The 23,174-nt window shown below is 41.4% G+C and overlaps 2 protein-coding genes across 4 annotated transcripts; one reads left to right on the forward strand and one right to left on the reverse strand.

Annotated features, from left to right (window-relative positions):
- The first annotated feature begins 125 nt into the window (after positions 1 to 125).
- rida (reactive intermediate imine deaminase A homolog) lies at positions 126 to 6,104 on the forward strand. 2 transcript variants are annotated; one of them, XM_061255000.1, is made up of 6 exons: positions 126 to 279; positions 1,567 to 1,672; positions 2,209 to 2,263; positions 2,715 to 2,783; positions 4,959 to 5,014; positions 5,435 to 6,104. In XM_061255000.1, the coding sequence occupies exons 1-6, from the start codon at positions 215 to 217 to the stop codon at positions 5,492 to 5,494; spliced, it is 411 nt and encodes a 136-aa protein (XP_061110984.1). In that variant the 5' UTR covers positions 126 to 214; the 3' UTR covers positions 5,495 to 6,104. The 2 variants fall into 2 exon arrangements, with proteins under 2 accessions (XP_061110984.1, XP_061110983.1); XM_061254999.1 differs by lacking the exon at positions 126 to 279 and adding an exon at positions 576 to 677.
- A 92-nt stretch (positions 6,105 to 6,196) lies between these two features.
- LOC133137023 (skin secretory protein xP2-like) lies at positions 6,197 to 22,476 on the reverse strand. Of its 2 annotated transcripts, none has more exons than XM_061254998.1 (4): positions 22,090 to 22,476; positions 11,715 to 12,116; positions 8,263 to 8,349; positions 6,197 to 8,071 (listed from the first exon to the last, which is right to left on the reverse strand). In XM_061254998.1, the coding sequence occupies exons 1-3, from the start codon at positions 22,178 to 22,180 to the stop codon at positions 8,270 to 8,272; spliced, it is 573 nt and encodes a 190-aa protein (XP_061110982.1). In that variant the 5' UTR covers positions 22,181 to 22,476; the 3' UTR covers positions 6,197 to 8,071; positions 8,263 to 8,269. The 2 variants fall into 2 exon arrangements, with proteins under 2 accessions (XP_061110982.1, XP_061110981.1); XM_061254997.1 differs by having other exon boundaries at positions 11,445 to 12,116.
- Positions 22,477 to 23,174: the final 698 nt, after the last annotated feature.

Raw genomic sequence — 23,174 nt, forward strand, 5'->3', positions numbered from 1 at the left:
ATAAATTGTAATATACTGGTATTAGAGAATTAGCCACAGTATTACGGTAGTGCATGAAACACCAGTTGCGCAAATCTAAGATAGTTTACGGTTAAAACAAAACTGGGAAAGCAGCCCTGGTGAACTTTAACTGCAGCTTAAAGGTGAATCCACAGCTATATAAAGTTACATAAGAAGGTTTGCTGTATGTTTCTCTTGCACTGCGGTCAAAGACATGTCGACCATTGTTAGAAAGATAATCAATACTTCTGCAGCCCCTGCGGCTATTGGCCCATACAGGTAAGAGAGCGTCTTCTCATGAATTAATATTAGTTTTCCTCATAAGGTAGAGGGAAGCACGTGTTTTTTTTATTTCTGAATCTTTCCCACTCGACATCTAGAGTTTAACGTACAATTCAGAGTTCATGTCACTCAATATCGGTGTGTGCATGACAGCCGATTGTGTCCACAGCAAAACGCTAGTTTGGTAGTTGGTCGATAGCCTATTTAAATATACGACTCTAATGTTTAATCAGGGGCGTGCCTTTATGCGGCGAGTACACCTACCCTCAACAGTTGGTGCGCCGACATTTTTTTTTCTTTTTGGATCTTGACCTGTATCATTTGAACACGATGGCCTCTATTGAAAGGAAAATCCCATATACTCCAAAAGCTCCAATAAGACAGGGTATTTACAGGTAGGAGCGAATGCAATGTGTTACATGTCATTCTTCTTTAAAAGTTTTTGTTCTTTTTATAATTTTTTTATTCTGTAATATTCTATTGCATGGAAACACCTCCGTGTAGGCAACATTATGAACTCCTATTAGTCATACTCAAGATGAACGTGGGTGTCTCTTCGTCAAGGCTTTTATAATTGCCTTCACTGCTTATCGGAGAAATACGTGATCAGTAAACGTCTACTTTCTGAAATTACACCAGATATTCAAAAGCCTATAATGTACCTGCTTTCCTATCGGCAGTTCTGGAACTCACAGAACTAACAATTGATATACTGTTATCCTAGTTAAGAAAGAAGACGGCACACACTGCTCTATTCGATTTGATAGAAGGTCAAGTAAGGGGTGTTACGGTGTCAGCCAATAGGAAGGCTGGAAGTGGCGGGCAGATCAGATCAGAATCCCCAGCTATTAACTTTAGCACATGCAACAGCTATTAACTTTAGCACATGCAAAGTGCCCTGTGGCTGTTCATATAATGGAACTTGACTAATCCTACATGAATAACATTTGATTGATGGATTTGACCTGTGGCATATGCATGTTTTTTTGGTTTAGATCTGGCATATTTGTAAGATATTATTTACATTTTTGTGGATAGAAACAATGTGTAGGTTTTTCCCTGGTTTGTCAAACCATTGGTAATTTTGTGCATGTCCTATGAATCTATGAATCCATTTTATTACTGCTATCATACAAAACACTTTGTCAACAGTATTCAAGCTTGCACTACTGATCTGCACTACTAACTCTGCAAGTTAGCTGTATTATCCACAATCCCTGAATTGACACACGTACACACTCTGCGTATTTACCTGTTGAACATGTGTGTGCTTTTTTTCTCCAGTCAGGCGGTGGTGGCTGACCGTACCATGTACATTTCCGGGCAGCTAGGAATGGACACTGCGTCTGGACAGCTTGTGGCTGGAGGGGTGCAGGCACAGGCCAAACAGGTGAGTCTCAAGCCCAGCCCAGCTTCAGAAGTAATGCCCACCCTCACACAGCTTCAGAAGCAATGCCTACCCTCCCACAGCTTCAGAAGTAAAGCCCAGCCTCACACAACTTCAGAAGCCCACCCCCACACAGCTTTAGAAGCAATGCCTACCCTCGCACAGCTTTAGAAGCACTGCCTACCCTCATACAGCTTCAGAAGCCCACCCTCACACAGCTTCAGAAGCCCACCCTCCCACAGCTTCAGAAACCCACCCTCACACAGCTTCAGAAGCAATGCCTACCCTCCCACAGCTTCAGAAACCCACCCTCACACAGCTTCAGAAGCAATGCCTACCCTCACACAGCTTCAGAAGCCCACCCTCACACAGCTTCAGAATAAAGCCCGGTCTCACACAGCTTCAGAAGTAAACATCAGAAAGGCAGGAATAATCAGCCACTACAGTATAAATAATTCACAGAAGGTGTGGCTTTTACTGAAAATGATCAGTGTTTCCCTATTACTAACTTACTCACAACTTTCATCCCTTCCAATTAGGCTCTTATTAATATGGGTGAGATTCTGAAGGCTGCAGGTTGTGGATATGAAAATGGTGAGTCAATTATATAAATTCTGAAAATATATTAAAATATGCATACAATTTATAGGGCCTGTTTCAAAGACACTGATTAAGCTTGCTCCCGGACTACACTGAGTTTTGTATATAGAATCTCCATTCAAAATAGAATTTAGTCTAGGACTAAGCTTCTTCTGTGTCTGGGAAACTGGCCTGCATAATAATTATAATAAAATATTTTAAATTACATAAATTATATCTCTTTATAGAATAGTATGTACTGAAAGAACACAAGATATGCACATGCCATTTCCTAAATAACATCCCTCTAACATTTATGAAGATTTAAATGTAAAAAAGTGTATTTCAAATGATAATCTTTAACCCAGTTGGAATAGTGCAATGACGGCCTGTTAATTAATGCAAACGTACAGTAGTACACAGCACTGGAATATGAAATGAGATGAGCTCTGTTTGCATTTTTCAGTTGTCAAAACCACTGTCCTGTTGGCTGATATGAATGACTTCACAAATGTAAATGATGTTTACAAGCAGTGTGAGTACATTGAAGCATTTTACGATTGTATCTTGAATTACATTTTCATTTGGATTGCTTGCATGAGGAGGAATTAGAATAATTTTAAATTAATCTAATTATTCCCCCAGTTTGTGGTTGGTACAGTATTTTGTGATACTCAACAGCTGTGCCTGGATCAACTCTCAAACCCTAAATTAGTCACTTACTATTCATTTGATTTAAATTGATATGATCCAGTGTCATTACTGTTTTTACACCACTCTCCCAGACATGCACCTGTGATTCCAAAAGTGTCCACTTGATGTCACCTTTTAGTATAAGTAGAAATGTGAGATCAAAGACAGTTTGGTCATTAGAACAAGTGCTTGTCTACACGAAAAACACATACATCTCATTTCCCGTTTCTTTGTATACTCCTCAAACTCTGATATTGGAAGCTATGCTAAAACAGGCTTAGGTTATTATTAGCAGAAGCAGTTGGCTGGAAGAGCATGGCTGGCATTGAAGCATGTAAAACCTGAATGACCCTTCAGTGCCATGACTGAGTGGCCCAGCATTCATCTGTAAGAGTATATGCCACTATGTTTTGTGGTATGTACTATATTGTATACAGAGTTTAGACATACTGTATGGGTGTTGTAATTACACTGTATGAATGTAATTGCATGCGACAAGAGGATTTGGTATTGATCGTTTGGGGACATATTGCTCACATACAGTAGATTTAGTAGGCTGGCCGTCAGCCAAAACAAGACACACAATGTCAGACCTCCAGCTTTCCTGCTTAATAACTTATACTAATAATACTGCATAGCAAAATAAAATTGTGTTATTTTCCTGTTTAAGATGTACACATCTTTATCTGCTGACTTAATAAACAATAAAATGCATGAAAAATGGAAGAAAAAAAAAACTGAATGCATGATTTAAAAAAAACCTGCCCGGAGCCTGTAATGTGACTACTATACCTCAAAAATACTTCTACGTCCCCTGTAACCTGTAGCCCTGGCAAACCTCTGATTGTGTAAAGGACTTGTGAACTAGGCCAGAATGGCGTTTCCCCCTGAATATAATGTCGGGTGCAACTGTACCCATCTCCGTGAAAACAGACACCGTGACCAACTGTGCAACATGAGCTCCCGAGAGACCGCCTGTCCGCACGGCCTCTCTCCCGACTCCCGCTGCACGGAACTTTCCGTGACCCGCCATGTTTGGAGCAGCTCTGACGCAGAAGGAAATGGGGGGCGGCAGGGCCTCCTGGTTACGGCGTGGGGGGGGGGGGGTGACGGACGTTGCGATAAATGGGGGAACGCACGGGCGAAGAAGTCTTGTGTTGTTTGACCCGGTATGGGGAACACTGGAGACAAGGGCTGTGCCCAACTGTCTCACACGTTTCTTCCTCAAAGCTCTGTTTGGATGACATTGCTTGTGTATTTGCCGAATAGCTGAATAGCAGCTTATCCCTGGTTATGGGTATGCGCTTTGCACAGTTGTACGTCGCTCTGGATAAGTGCGTCTGCCAAATGCCATTAATCTAATGTAATGTAATGTCATGTCATGTCATGGCGCGGGTTGAATCCGTTAGCTAGTGAGGCGGCCTCGATGACAGTCACAGACACGAGCCCTCTCGCTGCGTCTGAAGGAGCAGAGCATGCCGTCGAGCAGAACTTTATAACCGAGCTCACAGTCACAGATACGTGTGGGAACGGGTGCTGGAACAACTGGTGAAAACCTGATGAAATGAGCATTCCCCAACCACGCCTGCAGAACAGCTGAAGGGAGCTAGAAGATCAATGACAAGTGCCACATTTTGGCCTTTTTGGTTCAGGTTACCCGTGTCTCCCTTTTGTGTCATCAGGCCTCATCAATGGGTGAAATTAGTATCAATCACCACATAAATCCTTACTATACAATATTTGTTAGCGTAGCAAAGATCCTTATGTGAGGTGACTCACCAAGCTTTTCCAATTACACACACCAGGTATGTTCTGAAGCTAACTGCCTTGCTCAGACACAGTGACAGTGACTTTTGTGAGAACTGATGCTGACAACGTTGAGTTACAATCCCAGCTCCTTACCCACTATGCCACATTGCTGCATCATTCCTCTCTCAGACGAGGGGTTATTCTGCCCTCTGTGCAGGGTGCCATGCTTGCCTTCCATTAATTCACCCTCTGCTTTTGCTCCTGACAGTTTTCAGCAGCAACTTCCCTGCTAGGGCTGCTTACCAGGTGGCTGCCCTACCCAGAGTAAGTCTCGCATCTCTTTGGATGCAGTTTTAGGCAATAATGAGAGCGCTAACAATGAGAGCGCTAACAATGAGAGCGCTAATAATGAGAGCGCTAATAATGAAAGCGCTAATAATGAAAGCGCTAATAATGAAAGCACTAAAACTGAGGGCGCTAATACTGAGGGTGCTAATACTGAGGGCGCAAATAATGAGGGTGCTAATAAGATAGAAAGTGTACGTCAAGTTTAGGAGAGTGATGGATTGCTTACTAGTGATCTTATTCTGTAATGAAATGTGTGACGTCATTGTAATAATGTATGGTTATTGTTTTTGTTTTTTTACAAATGGTCATTTATAAAGTCCTGGTCATTTTAATGAGGTTCATAGCATAGATCAAGTTTAACTGCTTTCTCTCTCCTTTCCGCTCTCTCTCTCTCAGGGTGGGCTTGTTGAAATTGAAGCGGTTGCAGTTTTGGGTCCCATCTCCGATTCATCCTGACTAACCGCCCAGAATAAACACAAGCTCTAACGCAACTGAAATAGTGCCATACCCAAAATGATGAAATCATCCTCTGACCTTCGTAGAAAGCCCCTCCTCTTAATGAGACCCCCCCCCATAAGTGTACACAGATAAAGTGTCTTTAATATCCAGGTGCAGCAGCATTCCATAAATATCAGATCAAGAGATGTTGCCATGGAAACAGGATGTGATTTTGTTCCTCAGCTGCCTGTGGTGTTTACACGATACAGTGTCCTTTAACTTTCAAACGCAAATGCCTTCATCATGTTTCATATGAATCTGAGAGGGATGTAAGCGCTTACCATTTTGTAGAGCAGAGTTTGCATCCACCCTGCTGTGGTTTACATTGCAGGCTTTCACTGGAGATGTGGTTACATTAACTCCAGATACATTATCTCCACTGTACCTGTAGGCACTGAGGCCACACCCTCTGTTCACTGCAGAGAGGCATACTGTACGTGTTTTGATATTTTCTTCCAGCTATCATTTTCAGCATCATATAATTTCCACTGCCTCTGAAATCTGACCAATTCTAATATAGCTAGCTGTACTTTTTCATTACTAATAAACAAACTAAGTTTCTCAGGGATATGCTGCTGTATCTCAATCCATCACATATACATTCCACACATCTTTCATTCTGAAATCAGACCAGCCTGTACGGATCTTAATAGGGTGTTTTTATTTATACTGTACAGAGTAACTGGTGCATAAAATTTTGCATTTACGAAGCTAGAACCTGGCCACATACATTGCAGGTGAATTCTAAACTTCATCTCCTTTAACAAAGCAATATAAAGTGTTTTGGTTTTAACCCACACCTCCCAATAAGCAATTTAATATATATATATTTTTTTAACATAATCTCAAAAGTCCTTAAAGTCCATTAAAGACATCAATGGAAGAAATGAATAAATAGTCTTGCCAGTTTCAAACATTTGTTGAGAGATTGCAGAACATATGTCTTTTTTAACTTGTATTTTAATTGCCTGTATGAAAGTAGCCAGTGTGCAAAAATTCAAAAGTTTGGTCCATCTCGCTACATATATAAAACGGGTGATATTTTTCTGAGGGTCTTCATTGTGTTGAACATTCACAAGGTCTCAGTCCATGGGCAAGCTTTGTGTGAAGCCACTGACCTGGTCCACTTCAGTCAGCTGATGAGCAGAACCTCTAAGGTCATTTTTATAGCTGCGGTGCTGTACAATATATCAATGCTATCTACACTACTGTACAGTAATCCGTTTTATATTATCTGCAAGGCTGTAATAGTATATCTAGCGCTGTAAAGTGCACAAGTGGGTTATTTAGCCATATATCATGTTTATCTAGGTGACCCCAATCCTGCAGCCACACAAATTTGTTGATTTTCAAGTTCTCTCGAAGCAGCACCAACTGCCTTGTGCACAGTCACCTCCATGTATTTGGCAGACATCCTTATCCAACCTACCATCCTTATCCAACCTACCACATATTGTCCATTTATAAAGCTGGATATTTCATGAAGCAGTAGGGTACTCTGCTCAAAGGCGATCCAGCAGAGTGAGCGGGTTCCTCACCTGGGAATAGCCTTGCTTTAAGGCCTTTGCACTCAATACAAGGAACCGTTCAGATTGGTGGGTTACGTTCTACAGAGCGACTGCTCCTGAAGAGGTTTCTGTAAGGTTAGGCTATTCAGTTACATAGGTGATATCCATCATTGCACTAGCTACCCATTAAAAACTTCAAGGACCCACTGGTGTCTGTTCTGTTCGGTGGATGATTGACGACATGCGCAATAGCACATTCAGCCAGAATCTTTAAAGTTACACACAAAGAAGACAATTGGTATGGGAAAGTGCTTAAAAATGAACATTTGTGTAGGACTTAAGTGGATTATGATGTTATCTACACATTTGTATTTATGCTTCTACTTAAGAGTTTAAGTATCCTGGTGAAGGTTGAGCCAAGCTCAAAAAGAGAGATTAAAAACAGCATGTTCCTCATTTACAGCTGTAGCGTGCTTGGCTTGCTTTCCACAGGCACGAATAATAGTGGAGTAGCTGAGGATTTATAAATGAGCTCTTATGAGTGAAAGCTTAGGTTTGGTTCCACATTGTCATGTGGACGTGGCAACACGTTTTCAGTTCACAGGAAAACCTGCTATTTAATTTATTCTCCCATAAGGAATAATTTGCCAGAATTCAATGTTCTCGAATGTAAAGTGACGCTCGAAAGCAGAGGTGTTCAGAAACAATCCTGATCCTTTTGGTTTGTTTTTTTATAAACAATGCAAATATGGTATATTGAGGAAATATTTACAAAATTGGAAGCAGCCATTCCCAAACCCTCACTAAATTTAACAGAAAAGAAAGGCACAGTGGTGGAGCTCTCAGCTGGTCTGCATCTTGGCAACAGGCAAATGGAAGTATTTCTCTTGCGCTTTTCAGAGCAATTGCTCTTCATAATATTCCTTGCTCTAATTTTTGTAACATCTTTGCATCCACTCCCGTTTTCTTGACCAAACACATCAGGGTTGGAGAAAGGAGAGGCAAGATCAGTTTTCATCATAGGTAGCTGAAAGACAAGCATGAAAATGTGGTTTCAGTTCAGCTCAGCGGTTTTTAGTCCCTGCTCAAGATCTCCACCCACGACCTTCATGGAAATGAGCCACAGTTAAAAAAAATGTAATACCATTTTGAAATAAAACCCACGCATTTCTGTCCCTCCTGCCCAGCACCATAAGCGTGTTTGGGGTGGTCCCTCACCAGAAGTTTATTCTGCCTTGGCGGGTTCTGATTGGTCAGCCGCAGCCTCAGCACTTCCTGCTTCCTTTGTCCCCGATTCTTCCCCAGCTTCTCATGGAAAACAGGGTTGGGAAAGAGAGGAGAAAATGACTTCAGCCTGCAGTATACTTGCTCCATATACTTGCATTAACGACACACCTGCGCTGGTTCTGAAGTGCACTGAACATCTTGACAGATCACCATCACCAAAACATCGTCAGCTGATAATTAGAAGGTTCCCTCCTAATTAGAGGGAGATATAGAGATATTGCGCTTCAAAGATTCTAAAGTGAATGGTCTCCAAGCAGAAACGACTTTTAAATTAGCCATGGTTTCCATACTGTATTGTATTTTTGTATAAACTTGTATTTTTTGTCAAAAATGTCAGTTAGAACCTTATAATTATATATAGCTCACAAAATGGCCTCGTCTGAATACTGAGGAACGAGCACACTGCATGCTAATTCAGTGTCTGTGTTGAATGGAATCACTGTAGCGAAACAACCAACTACTTAATATTTCTGGAAGGGACAGGGAGGGATAAACATTGCATTCAACCATACCCAGGCCAACACAGCTACAGCCAAGCTACGAATACATCTCTTGAATATAAAATGCCTAATTGCATTTATTAAAAAATAAAGAATGGGTTCCCTTCCAGTCAGGGTATAGAAGACATGGAATTACATTTAAATGAGGGTGAAAAAACTACAAACCCTATGCTTGCAAGCTAGATACAGTAACTGCAGTTAGATAGCTAGATACTTAGCGGGTCAGCTACAGTACTATGCAGAAGTCTTAGGCACCCTAGACTTTATTCTATATATGGGGGGTTTTTTTTGTGTGTTAGTATTTGAGATTTAATTTTAGAGACATTTTTGTATTTAATTAAAAAAAGTAACATATTACTGTAAGCAATTGACTACTTTTTACATAAAAACTTGATGAAGACTGTCTGAGATCAGAAGCAAGGAGCCAACGAAAGTCTGCAGAAGAACTGTGGCAAGTTCTCCAACATTCTTGGAACAACCTCCCTGCTGATTGTCTTATAGAACTGCAGGACAGCGTTGGCTATCTCAGAGAAGTGATGCAGTTTTAACGCCAAAGGGTGATCACAAAAAATATTGATTTGATTCAGTTTTTAACTATTCTGCCAAATTATTCAAATGTAAAATGTATAGTATGTTTATTTAGGACCTTTCATTGAATTATTTTTGAAAGAATCTTATCTGTGCAGAATGTTATAAAGGTACCTAAGACTTTTGCACAGTACTATATGAGTCTAAAATACTGTATAAGCATTTTCATATTTAGAAGTTTCTATTTTTGAACATTTATGCCAGTGTTCCAGATGTTTTTCTCAATAAATAAATTTGCGGCTTATTTCTAGTGCGGCTTATTTCTAGCTCCTTTTGGTTACTACTGAAATTTTCCCAGTATGACACATACCAATCTGGCGACGAACAACAAAAACAAAGGGGGTTAAATACGCAAAGTTAACAATCACAAAACAAGAAACAGGTGGCAAGAATGACAGGAGACAGGAAGGAAGTACATATAAGGAGTGGAGAGGCAGAGACATGAAACAAGACACAGGCAAAACGAATGAATGAAAATGAACAGGGAACAGACTACAGGGAGCACAGAGGATAAAAATAAACGAAGATGCTGAGAACTTAAACAGAACCTGACAGAAGTATTGAGTGTCCAGGTGAAAATTAGCCTGTCTCACTCCCCCCCCCCCCCCGATATTCCATAATGTTTACGTCATAATCAGCCTCCTATTGGTGCAATTAAGAATGTGTGCTCCAAGTCGGTAATGCCTACAGGGCAGTAGCAGTAATTGGGAACCTGTAATTAAGCAAACCACTTAGAGCTCATCCCGCTTATGTGACACAGCGGAGACAGCCGCAACATCTCTGAGGAACGCTGCACTTACCTCTCATTAATTATTCATACACCATGTTCTTCCACTTTTAAATGATCCCCCTCATAGCTGATGATGACGTTACAGGGAAAGGCAGGAAAATGAATGCCTTGTAGATTCTGCTGTACCAGTGCCCCCGTTGTTTAGGTGGCTAACTGCACTGACATCACAAGAACACGAAAAACTGCCTGCATGACGGATCTCAGCCCTCTGCCGTGACAGAGCTCTAAACGAACAGCTCACATGACTACTGCAGTCAATTTGCATCAGCACTTACCAGAAGAAAGACACATTCACACTTTCTCCGTAATCTGCAGCAATAACATATAATATTATCCATGTGCTTTTGGAATGCGTGACTGGTCCAGTTGTGTAAAAGACCTGATGTGACCAGTCCACCAAGCCGAACGTGACTCATTCACTCTACGGACCAGTGACCTCAGAAACTGCTTTAGTTCCTACAACTCAAGTGTTTCAGTTAACAACAAGAGTGCACTTTGCAAATCAGACTACTAAGAGAACACTGCGTTGAACAAAATAACACCCTTTTCCTAAACACCACACAGGTGGCATAAAACTATTAATTCCACCTGTGTGAACACATGGTACATTACCTCTGTTTATAATTCATTTTCTACCCCTGGCGTGTTCATTATAATGTAGAACAACTTGTGTACTGGATACCCTTGGTAACAAGTGTTGTAATGAGGTAGTGATGGCCTAGGGACTGTGGTAAAGGGCAATCCACTAGGGCTGCTATTGGCTGAGCAGGAAACTAAGCAAATCCTGTAACCATAGTACAGTTAGTGTTGTGCAGCTAAATATTTTTAACAGGCAGAACCACTGCCTTCTTGTTGCAACTTCTAAACTACTTACTAAGGCTTGTCACTGGCTAGAAGACTTACAACATATATATGGACTGCATTTCCTTTCAGATGCAGGTCTGCAAACTACAGCACATGAACATCCGGGCAGAACTGTGAGACCTGTACTACACACAAGCTGCTACCTTACATAGTAATGCTGCCTAAGCCACAACTTCTACTTGTATTGTTAATAGCACAGGAATGAGTGGAACAAGCCACTCAACTCACAAAGACTGTCCTGCAGTTTGCACAGCCTGGTCTATCTCTTCTCAGTAGAGGCTATTTGAATGAAGAGATATGGCATCAGAAAAAGTTTAATTTACATTACAGAGCAGGATCGGCAAGGAGAGACGATGGCTCCTGTGGTGTACCTTTTTCTGGGCCCTTGGATTCAGATTCAGGGGCAGGAGCAGCGGCAGGTTTAGATGCAGATTCGGCTGTAGACTCAGGGGCAGGTTTAGATGCAGATTCAGAGTCAGGACCAGCGGCGGGTTTAGATTCAGATTCAGCAGTAGACCCAGAAGCGGGTTCAGATGAAGATTCAGCAGTAGACCCAGAGGCAGGTTTAGATGAAGATTCAGCAGTAGACCCAGAGGCGGGTTCAGATGAAGATTCAGGGACAGGATCAGGGGTGGGCTCACCGGCGGGTTTAGATTCAGGGGCAGGAGCAGATTCAGATGCAGGTTCAGGGGCGGGTTCAGGGGCAGGCTCAGGGCCGCTGGCAGGTGCCTCCTCTGCGGCCTTTGCCCCTGCCTCAGGCTCAGCCTTAGCCCCCTCCACGGGCGCTGCAGACTCCGGAGGAGGTGCATCTTTGGCCTCCTCTGGAGGAGCAGGAGGAGGCGCATCTTTGGCCTCCTCTGGAGGAGCAGGAGCAGGGGCCGCAGCAGCCTCTACCTGGGGCTGGGTCTCCTCAGCAGCCGGGGCAGCAGGAGCTCCCTGCCCCTCAGCGGCAGGCTGGCTTTCAGCGCTCTGAGCGGGCAGCTGGACCTGGTCCGGAATGGTCTCACTGTCCTCAGCCACTGCGCCATTTTCAGCCCGCTTCACTGTCAGACATACCGACGGGGTGGAAACAAAACATTCAGCGTTTACCCAACAGAGACACACAAAGACAAGCACTAGTGATTCATTCAAAGAATACAGAATCCATGTTTTCATTAGCAACCCCACATTTATTCTGTTCGTATATTCACTGACTATAGCAACAGCCAAAATGGCATTTGTTTTGCTGCCCCATATATTTAAATGATTAAATTATGATCTATAAGTCCTTGAGGATCTGGTGAATATGGCTCAAACCTGGAATCATATTCATAAAGATAAACTGTAGGACTGTAATAGTCCCATCAGTTATCCTATTGGAACTAACACAGACTAAACACTGGAGTGACCAAAGAAACTGAGCCCAAGTTTGATTAACACAGAGCTAATGTAAAGTGCCTGTGCTGGAAGGAGAAGGGAAAATAAATGCAGGCCTCAGGTTACTGATCTGAGCTAGCGCTAGCTACCGGACAGGCCTTTCTCTGGTGTCCGGCCAGTGCACACTCTCCTTTTCCTTTGAATTATGATGAGCCTATCCTGATTTTATCAAACAAACCACAGTTACACCGGATACGCACAAAGAAATGCAACACCTGGCTGTCAACAACACAAACAATAAAGTAATTCATATCCACTCTAAGCAACCTTAGAACTGAATTAAATGTACTGATTTTCAAGAAATTAAAAGCAGGCAAAACATAAAACACAGATAAATATGCGGTGCTAACAGGTTCATTTTAACAAGAGGGAAAGGTATAATTATAGGCCTACTCAAGAAACCACCTTCAAATTAGAGGCAAACAAAATAATCTAATATTTATTCACCACTCCTTATGGCCCTATAACTGTCCAAGCTCCAGGAGACACATTCATTCCTTATGCTTTCTTCACTACAAAGAGGACTCTGCAATTTTAGTCTGACAGCAGTTTCCTGCCAATTCAAAACAAAGTGGTTTTTAATAACCCTCTACCATTCACCTATATTAGTTTTTGTAGCAGTGTTCCTCTCGTTTTATGAGGTTGTGTCTTTTGGACATTCCTCAAAAGATCGTCGTGACACTTCCCTGCCCCTGATAGCAACCTTCAACGTCGCTTCTGCTTTGAATACAATGCAGGAAATTAATCATACACAGCATTCTGCAGCTCTGACCACAGTTTTTAAACAAATCTCCCTGAATATGCACACAAATCATGGTGAAGAAATGAATAAGATAATAAACAAGCATGTATCAACTATGCATCACTTCTCTCCACAAACCAACTGACAGTGACCGACAAAGCAGTGAAAATGAGTGCACGGTACCCAGGTACATTTATTACCCCAATGGCACTTAAATAAATACAATATCACAACACAGGGCGGCCTGTAGAGTATTGGTTAAGGTACATGACTGGGACCCACAAGGTTGGTGGTTCAATCCCCAGTGTAGCCACAATAAGATCCGCACCGCTGTTGGGCCCTTGAGTAAGGCCCTTAACCCTGCATTGCTCCAGGGGAGATTGTCTCCTGCTTACTCTAATCAACTGTAAGTCGCTTTGGATAAAAGCGTTAGCCAAATGACATGTAATGTAATATCAGGGTATCATGTAGCCTACATTAACTCATATCACAAGCTGTATTTATTTTGTTTGCATTAAACAAATGGTATGCTCTAAGATATAGTGGTGATTTTTAGCTCCCTGCCTTGGCTATGTCTGAATGAAATAGACCTCTTGGTCCATATTACTGTCATAGTGGAACCAGTATGTAGGGTGTGTGCCATATCAGTCTGCATTTAAATGCACTCAACAGCTCTCTGAAATATGGTTTTAGAAAAACTGCACCTGCAGTTCCGAATATGTTAATGATCAACTGAAATGCGGGTCACCAGCTGACACATTAACTCTGTTTCTCGATAAAGCCTTCAGACCCTTTCAAGGCTGGAATTTCCGAGACTGGATGGCAATGTGATATGCCTGCATAATGCATGTAAACTAAGCAGCAGGAGAACAAACAAACAAATACACACAAGTACTAAATGTTTCCATGAATAGAAACATATGTAATGGATCTGACTTTTCGCCCTATAAAGCAGGCAGTATACATTACGGACAACATTGATCTTTGAAATGAGGATGTTGTGAAAGTAATGACCTATAATACAAATTGAAAGGAAAACTATTTCTAGGTCACATTCTGCAATCATTTCTACCTGACAGCTGCTGTTTTTGAAACATATCATTATGGCACCGCCACCTCATCAATGTGGCAATGTGGTGACCTTATGCATCATTACCAGTTAACATTCGACTACAGCCAATTTCACACTAGACTATGAATGGATCATTTTCATTTTAGTATTCCTGACATCGGTTCACTTGATTATCTAGAAGTATGCATAAGTATAAGGTGTCTGGTCTATGGCTCCACAATGCTGCACAGCTGCAGCCTTCACAGTCAACTGCTGTTTATATGTTCACAAGGGCCTCAAGGCCATGAGTGTGCTTTTCTGAAAGTCCCTCCGACACTGTATGGTTATCATATTGTGTTTCCTGCTGCTTGTTTAATAATAATAACAGCAACAACCATAACTACAACAACAACAACAACCACCACAACCACAACAATAATAATAATGTTCTAGTGTCAAGAATTTGCCATGAACTTGTAACCGTCAGGAGAGACGAAACTCATCCATCTAGAGTGTTTACTTGTGGCATCAAGCTGCTTGCTGTGCAAGCTGAGCAGGATGCTAGTCCATCATAGGTTTACCATCAGAAAGTCGCAGGCAAGATGTCTGACTTAGTGGGGGACTATACCAACAGCATCCTCATGACAGGGCATTACCTTTAGCTGCAATAACTGGAACCAAACTGGACCCCACTGTTCATTGCAGAATTGCTTTGTTTCAGACAAATTAGTAAGTGTTTGAGCAATAATTGCTTGTTTCAAGTCCTGCCACAGCATCTTTATTTGGATCCAGGTCAAGACTTTGACTAGGCCACTCCATGTACCAAGAGTCAGTTACTGCTGCCAGAGCAGAAGACGCCCAGGTCCTATCTGCTCCCGGTCTTTGCTTGCTGGGCATTGCACCCGACCCCTACCCTGAACCATGCGAGTGGTGGACCCACATGGTGATCCCAGGAGATTTTGGCTGAGCCTGGCCGAGGTACGAGGGTTGCCTGGCCACCAGGCACTTGCCTGCGGACTCCACCCCCAGGGCTGGCTCCAGGGATAGGTCCCGGTAACCTTGGGCTGGGCAGGGTGAACAGAGTCTTAGGTATTAGATTTGATCCTTTAGTAACGGTCAATTGGATCATGGTCATCTGTATTCTCACCCCTGGCCTATTAGGAGACCCTACTTGGAGGCATAAGCCCAAACTACAAAGCTCTGGTCATAAGAAACCCTTGCAAGACCTTCTGCCATGACGAGGCCAGGATAATAAAGCTCTGCAGGGTTGCGGGGCTTACTTTCCTGGATAGCGCGAGGAGCTCAGCCATCCGGTAGGATCTCACAGTAGAGAAACTGCTCCTCCGCATTGAGAGTCATTGGAGGTGACTTAAGCATCTTATAGGGATGCCTCCTGGGCAACTTTCTTTGGAGGAGTTCCAGGCACATCCACCCGGGAGAAGACATCTCCCAGCTGGCCAGGGATCACCTTGGTATGCCCTGGGATGCGTTGGAGGAAGTCACTGCGGTGAGGGATGTCTGGGCTGTTCTGCTTGCCACCGCAACGCTTACATGGATTAAGAAGTTAGAAAACAGCTGGATGGGTGGACTCCAAAACTTTCACTTTGTTTCTTTTCAGCCATTCAGATGTGGACTTGTCTTTGTGTTTTGGATCATTGTCTTGCTGCATAACATAATTACACTTGCCCTTCAACTCACAGACAGATGATGGGACATCATCCTGTTGATGGGACAGAGCCAAATTCATGGTTTACTGAATAATGGTGAGTCCCCGAGGCAGCAAAGCATCCACTACCACTATGTTTGACTGTTGGTATGACGTCCTTACTGTTATACGCTGCATTTTCTTTATGGCAAATATAATGGGACCCATGTTATCCACAAAATTCCACCTTTGAACATTATCCCAAAAGGCTTGAGGATCATCCAGGTGCTTTTTGGCAAATATGAGGCAAGCGTTGATGTTTCTCTTGGGCAGAAGCAGTCTTCGCCTTGCTACTCTCCCATGAATCCCATTTTGCCCAATCTCTTTCGTATTGGGAGAAAAAGATTGAACTTGAGGCTAGAGAGGCCTGCAGTTCTGCAAATGTTTTGTGACTTCTTGGATGAGTTGTCACTGTGCCCTTGGGGACATTTTAGCTCCAGGAAAGATTTACTAATGTTGTCTATCTGGAGATGACAACTCCAGATATGACTCTCACTGTGATTTGATAGAGTCACAGAGCCTTAGAAATGGCTTTGTAACCCACTCTAAATTTCAATAACTTTTTTTCTCATTTCTTCTGGAATTTCCTTTGAAGGAGGCATAGTGTGCTCGTAGAAAATGTGTGGGGACTACTTCACTCTGACAGTAAGGTTCAATATGAGTGAGGTTTAGATTCAACAGGGCAGGCTGCAATCAACTGTTCAATCAGCTGAATCTAATTACCAATAAAATGTAGTTAATTGGTTGATTGAGCAACTAAGGGGGCAATTACCTTTTCACAAGGGTGATAGGGGAGTTTGATTTAATTAAATACATGAAATAATAATATTAAAATGTGCTTTGCATTTTCTTACTTTCCCATTGGCTAATATTACCTTACATTACACTACAAATCTGAAACCATTCAGTGTGACAAATGTGCAATAATAGTGGAAATCAGGAAGGGGGCAAATACCTTTTCATGGCACTGTACCTTGTGATTTTACAAGCTCCATCCACTACATTGTGGCGAGGCATGTGCAGTTTTACAGATAAATCATTGAGTCACTGTATCAATGTTACAGTAATAGGATAGCTCAGTGTGAACACCTGCCACAATGCCCATTCAAAACAGAGAAGTAGTCACCAGTCTCAACATACGGGCATGTTAAAGGTTCTCTAACAAGGAGTGCCAGATATGACACATTGGCTCCAGTACAGTTCTACTTCAAAAAGATCTCTCATCACCCCCAGGTTTCAGGATCTATTGGTACATTCTGCTGTTAGGCCAATTGGATATTTACCAGATCTGCAAGAACACAGCAGGGCAACAGCGTAACTTTGATGGATTCACACCAGTGGTGCAAACAGCTATTCCTCTGACTCACAGGTGCATATGGAATGTGTGAAAAGCCACCTGACCAATGTGATGCTATTAGAATTTATACCATTTAAACCATGGTCTGGGTGAATACTCAATTCTGATTGGATGCTAGGTGGTGATTAAATTCCTATAATTTTTATAGTGGCAGGTAGTCCAGGTCAAGCCTAATCACCGATCTGAATTCATATGCTGCCTGCGGTGTGCTGCAACCCAAAGCCATCAATATGATTTCAGTAAAAAAGTTATTTTGTATTGAACACGACTTTGTCATGCCAATAAAGCTATTTGCATTTAAAAAATGCGAAATGGCATCTGATATAACTGTGAATAGTTGAGATATTAATAGCAGTAAGCTCTCTATGTTATTTGTATGTTGTGTTTTAAACAGACAACTCTCAAATAGCTAAAATAGCTTTTCCTTTAGTGGCTATCACCAGCACAAAATACTGAAGCTCGATATGTTGGCTAAATTGTGCGATGTAGTTGTGTGATGTGTGGCCCAAGATGATTTAGGCGTTTAAAAACTTGTCTGTGAAATTGGAAATAGGCAGCTGTAACAAATAAATTTAGATGGACTGGGATTTAAAAACCAGGATATGAAAAGAATCTAAACCGGACTTAGCCATCAGCCTAGCTTCTCTATTTTGAGCATACACTCACCAAGCACTTTATTAGGAACATTTTTACTTTATTACACCTACTACACCTACAGTCAGGTCCATAATTATTGGCACCCTTGATGAAAATAAGCAAAAAAGGCTGTATAAAATAAACAACACAGATAATGAGCTATATTTTATGTCCAAACATATGGGAAAACTATAAACTTTTATCCTAATACAATTATTCAAATTTTCTTTTATTTTTATTGAGTAATACAATTTTTTATGAAAAATGTAGGTGTCAAAATTATTGGCAAAGTCAAAGAACTGTCAAATCAAAAGAGACAGATTGTTGTTGACCTACACAAGTCAGGTAATGGGTACAAAAAAATACATAAACGGTTAAACATACCACTAACCATTGTTAGGGCAATTATCAAAAAGTTTCAAACATCTGGAACAGTTGCAAACTTGCCAGGAAGAGGATGCAAGTGCATGTTACCCCCTCGCACAGTGAGGAAGATGGTGAGGGAGGCAAAGAAGAACCCAAGGACCACAGTTCAAGAACTGCAGACTTTAGTTGCGTCTTGGGGTCACAAAGTCTCAAAATCAACCATAAGACGCCACCTCCATACCAACTGGCTCTTTGGAAGGGTTGCACGGAGAAAGCCCTTACTGAGAGCAACCAACACCATTGGAACTATGACTGGAACATGGTGCTATGGTCAGATGAGACCAAAATTGAACTTTTTGGCCATGTACACCGTCGGCATGTTTGGCGTCAAAAAAGGGATGCCTACAAGGAAAAGCACCTCATACTGTCCAATGTGGTGGTGGATCATTGATGCTTTGGGGCTGTTTTGCTGCCAGTGATCCTGGGGCTCTTGTTAAGATCAATGGCATAATTAATTCCACCAAGTACCAGGACATTTTAGCCAAAATCCTGGTTGCCTCTGCCAGGAAGCTGAGACTTGGGTGTAGGTGGACCTTCCAACAAGACAATGACCCCAAACATACTTTAAAATCAACACAGAAATGGTTCAGCGAAAACAAAATCAATGTTTTGCAATGGCCATCTCAGTCTCTGGACTTGGTCCAAGATCCCTCCAAATGTGTCCTCCAACCTTATTAAACATTATAGAAATAGGCTCAGTGCCGTTATCTTTCCCAGGGAAGGCTGCACCAAGTACTAAAAATGGGGGGGCCAGTAATTGTGAAACCTTTTTTTTTTTTTTTTGGAAAGAAATTTCTCATTTGAAAAGTTTTGGTCGTTTCCATTGAATCATTAATAAAGTAAAATATTTTCCACATGTTGGCAAATTACAATATATCTGAGTAATGGTATTATTAGTTTTCTACAGTCTTTTTTGCTCATTTTCATCAAGCGTGCCAATAATTCTGGACCTGACTGCATTCATGAAATTATTTAATCAGCCAATTGTGTGGCAGCAGTGCAATGCATAAATCATGTAGATACGAGTCAGGAGCTTCAGGTAATGTTCACATCAACCATTTGAATGGGGAAAAAATGTTATCGAAGTGACTGACTGTGGAATGATTGTTGGTGGCAGAGTATCTCAGAAACTGCTGATCTCCTGGGATTTTCATGCACACTAGTCTCAAGAGTTTGCAAAGAAATGTGCAAAGAAAGTTACAAAAATCCAGTGAGCAGCAGTTCTGCAGACAGAAATGCCTTGTTAATGAGTGACATCAGAGGAGAATGGCCAGATCAAAGCTGACAGGAAGGTGACAGTAATGCAAATAACCACACATTACAACAGAGGTATGCAGATGGGCATCTCTGAAAACACAACGTGTGAAACCTCTATGTGGATAGGCTACAGCAGCAGAAGACCAATAAGTCGAAAAAATAAGTCTAATAAATACCTAATAAAGTACTCATTGAGTTTGTATGCCTTTAATGGGAACCGAATGCAAAGCTATGCAAAGTCACCTTTCCAAATTTACATCTACTGCTGAACTACAACTGACAAGATGTGTAATTTGGCCGGGCACAGATAAGACACAAGGTGTTTGGTGTCTGTGGAGAGCAAAATGCCTGGTTGCAGATGGGCGATTTTGAACTGTTATGTCTTGAAACACTATTCTCCTATTGTTCTCTCACACTGACATTCAAGACAAGTCTGTAAATACAGAAGCCTTCAGAAACACAGGAGCTGCTAAGAATCCATCTCATTCAAATCTGTCAAATTAAATAGGAATGCAAGGCAAAGACCCAACAGCAATGCATTCAGTCCTTAAATCAATGAAGGTCAACAAGCATTATATTTTTCCCCATAATGAGACAACCTCACGAGTCGAGTGATCTCTCAGCTAAGAAAAAGATATGCCGTTATGTGAAAATGAAAGTTACATCTGCATGAATGTGTTTGTCAAACTACACAATAAAGTCAAACTAAGAACAGAGATGACATTGACCATCTTACTGGGATTCAACACAATGAAGAATTATATTTTTTTATTAACCTACACATGGGAAATCCCCTCAAGGCTGCATCCCCAGCCCCTCTGAAAGCACAGACATCCGTGAGTACAAGCAGGAAAGTAAAGCCACCAGAGGGTTTTCTCTTACCTGTCGTAACAGAAGATGTCACTTAATCCTCTATGCCAGTTTCCCCAGAGAGAATCAAGGAGAATCAAAGGAGGTCAAAGCAGGAAGTGTCCAAAAACAGCTATGGTGACGCTGGCCTCTCGCTTACACAGAATGACAAATTTGTTTTGCCTTTTTTGTGTGTCGGATTATGTTTCTGACAGAGCCAATATAAAATGCTGTTCATGCCGTGCTCATGCATTACGTAATGTACGCTTCACCCATGACTGTAGCAAGCTGGCCCAGACTGTACACAGGCCGGTCAATTTCATTCAGAAATACAAATTCCAAAGAACACGTTAAAAGTTGTAAAGATGTATCACTGATGCTTGAATGCACAACTAAAGGTACAGTGTGTACTTTCTCAATCCTCTAGAGTGATGCAAAAGTACATTCACCCTGACACTACAACCAAGTTCTGTAACAGCACTGTATTCTGTAGGGAACTGACATAATTGTACAATGTCTATGTAGTATCTGTAACTCGGTTTGTTAGCTTGTTGAAGGAGACGCTGATTAAATAAACAAGAACTGCAGTTTTTGCACAGGAGAAGAGGTTTGACATCTTAGTTTGACTCAAGACGCAATTAACCACTTCAAGTGGTAGAACGATGAAAAGATCATTGTATATTATATCTATTAATTTATTGATTGACACTATTGTTGGTGTTTGAGTTCATTATATTAGGTTCCGTTTAGCACATTTTATTCGTTTGTTGCACTACCCCAATTATGTATATTTTCCATTTGCATGTTTGATTTTATGCTTTTGATTTCCCACTGTTTATGTAAAGATATTCTACTCGCTGTGTTCTCTCCTTTTTTATGTAAATTTGGATTTTAGAGATGAAATGTTTCTAATTAATTTACTTTGGTAAGCTTTAAGATTGGTTTTAAATGTGTATATCGCTTGTCAGCGTCTTGCTTAAGAAAATATAACGAGTGTATGGAGAACCATGAATTATAAACGTATTGCCTGTGTTTGCGATCTCAGCGCATTTGGATTCCAGGGCACCATACAGGTAGGCTAATTTACATTCTGCACGCTTAATGGCATCTCTAAAATCAGGTGCCACTTTGTCAAGTACGGTGGCAACTGCAGTTTGCAGGCAATGAAACCTTCAGCAGTCAAACCAGATAGCTAAATGCTTAATTATTCATTAGCTAGAACAACCGGCCGGATTGTTTTAAAATGCAAGAGAATTAAAGTATTAGATGTCTCAGTCATAACGTAGATCCGATACAACCAGCAAGCAATTGATGAACAGCTGAGATGGTTACAGCATAAATATAGGCGCAATATCTCAGCATGCTGAACAACAAATTAGACTTTCCAAAAACAGGAAAAAGACAAAAACCTAAATTGGAGCACAAAATATAACTAATTATATAGAAAATGGCATGTTATCGGTGAATTTCATAAGCCAATTTCTGACTGCGGAATAGGATTCTGAAGAATACCTTAAAGAAAAATTATGAAAGTTGTGTGAAAGTGGATGTATTCAGCAGTCCGGCATTCGGCTTACCTATAGCACCGGCTCCATTGCTTTCCTCCGGTTTAGTGCTTGGTCTGCTTCCTTCTCGCGCTGTAGTTTGGGTACTAGTAGAACATCCCATTCTGACTACAGAACATTAATGAAAAGACGTAACACGAATATATTCGCTAAAGTGCGAGACCAGTGCCTGTTGCTCTAGGAACTTTCACAGACACGGTCAGCTCCTCTTTCTAGAACACACACGGTAGGCTGTTTAAACAGCAGTATAACATATTCATATCAACATCTACAGTTCTGCTCCAGGAGAACAGAGCCACGGTTCACTGGACAGCAATGTGTAGTGACAGGTTACCATATACAAATGTGAGCAAGAACAAGCGAGGATGTTCCTGAACTTGCAGACACTACATTATTCAGGGCGTGATTATGGCTGGTTTGAGAGCATGCGTGGGCAGTTCCTGAAGTTGGTCTTGCCTCGAGGCTAACGGGGTAGAGGCAGTGTAATCCTCCAGGTCCATGTAATGGTATACGTCGCCAAGTGGATTTACCACGCTAATTTCAGTGTAGCTGTGAAAATGATTCCCTCAGCTCACATGCAACATGTAATGCATTGAATATGTTTTGTGATTAGAAAGCCTACTTCTCTCAAAAGCCAGAGAAGTTGTCTCACTGATATTAGTGGGCCTACATATATACACAGTCATTTAAAGTAAAGACAATATTTTAAAAACAGCTATGACTAAAATCATTGATAATCACAGTATATCACATGCCTATTCCATAAGGCTCTAACAGCGCCATCTGCGGGACCAAAATGCGTTCAGTCGAAGCACCGTATTGCATACAAAAAAATTAAATTAAATAAAAACGATCTACTAAAACAAATACCTATGCATTCATTATTACTAAATATATAGCGCTTTTTTCCAAGGTATAGGCCTATTTTTCATGATGAACATTTCAGTGACAGTCCTCAGAATCGCAGCAGCTATAATAAAATAATAATAATAGAAAATAAATAAAATTGTATAAATTGATTATTTTATTTGGGACTAGTACATTTTTTAAATCGGGGACTAGTCAGTCGTTTAAATTCGGCGCTTCGCTGCTGTGTT

Source organism: Conger conger, chromosome 9, assembly GCF_963514075.1.
Source record: "Conger conger chromosome 9, fConCon1.1, whole genome shotgun sequence".
Classification (NCBI taxonomy): domain Eukaryota; kingdom Metazoa; phylum Chordata; class Actinopteri; order Anguilliformes; family Congridae; genus Conger; species Conger conger.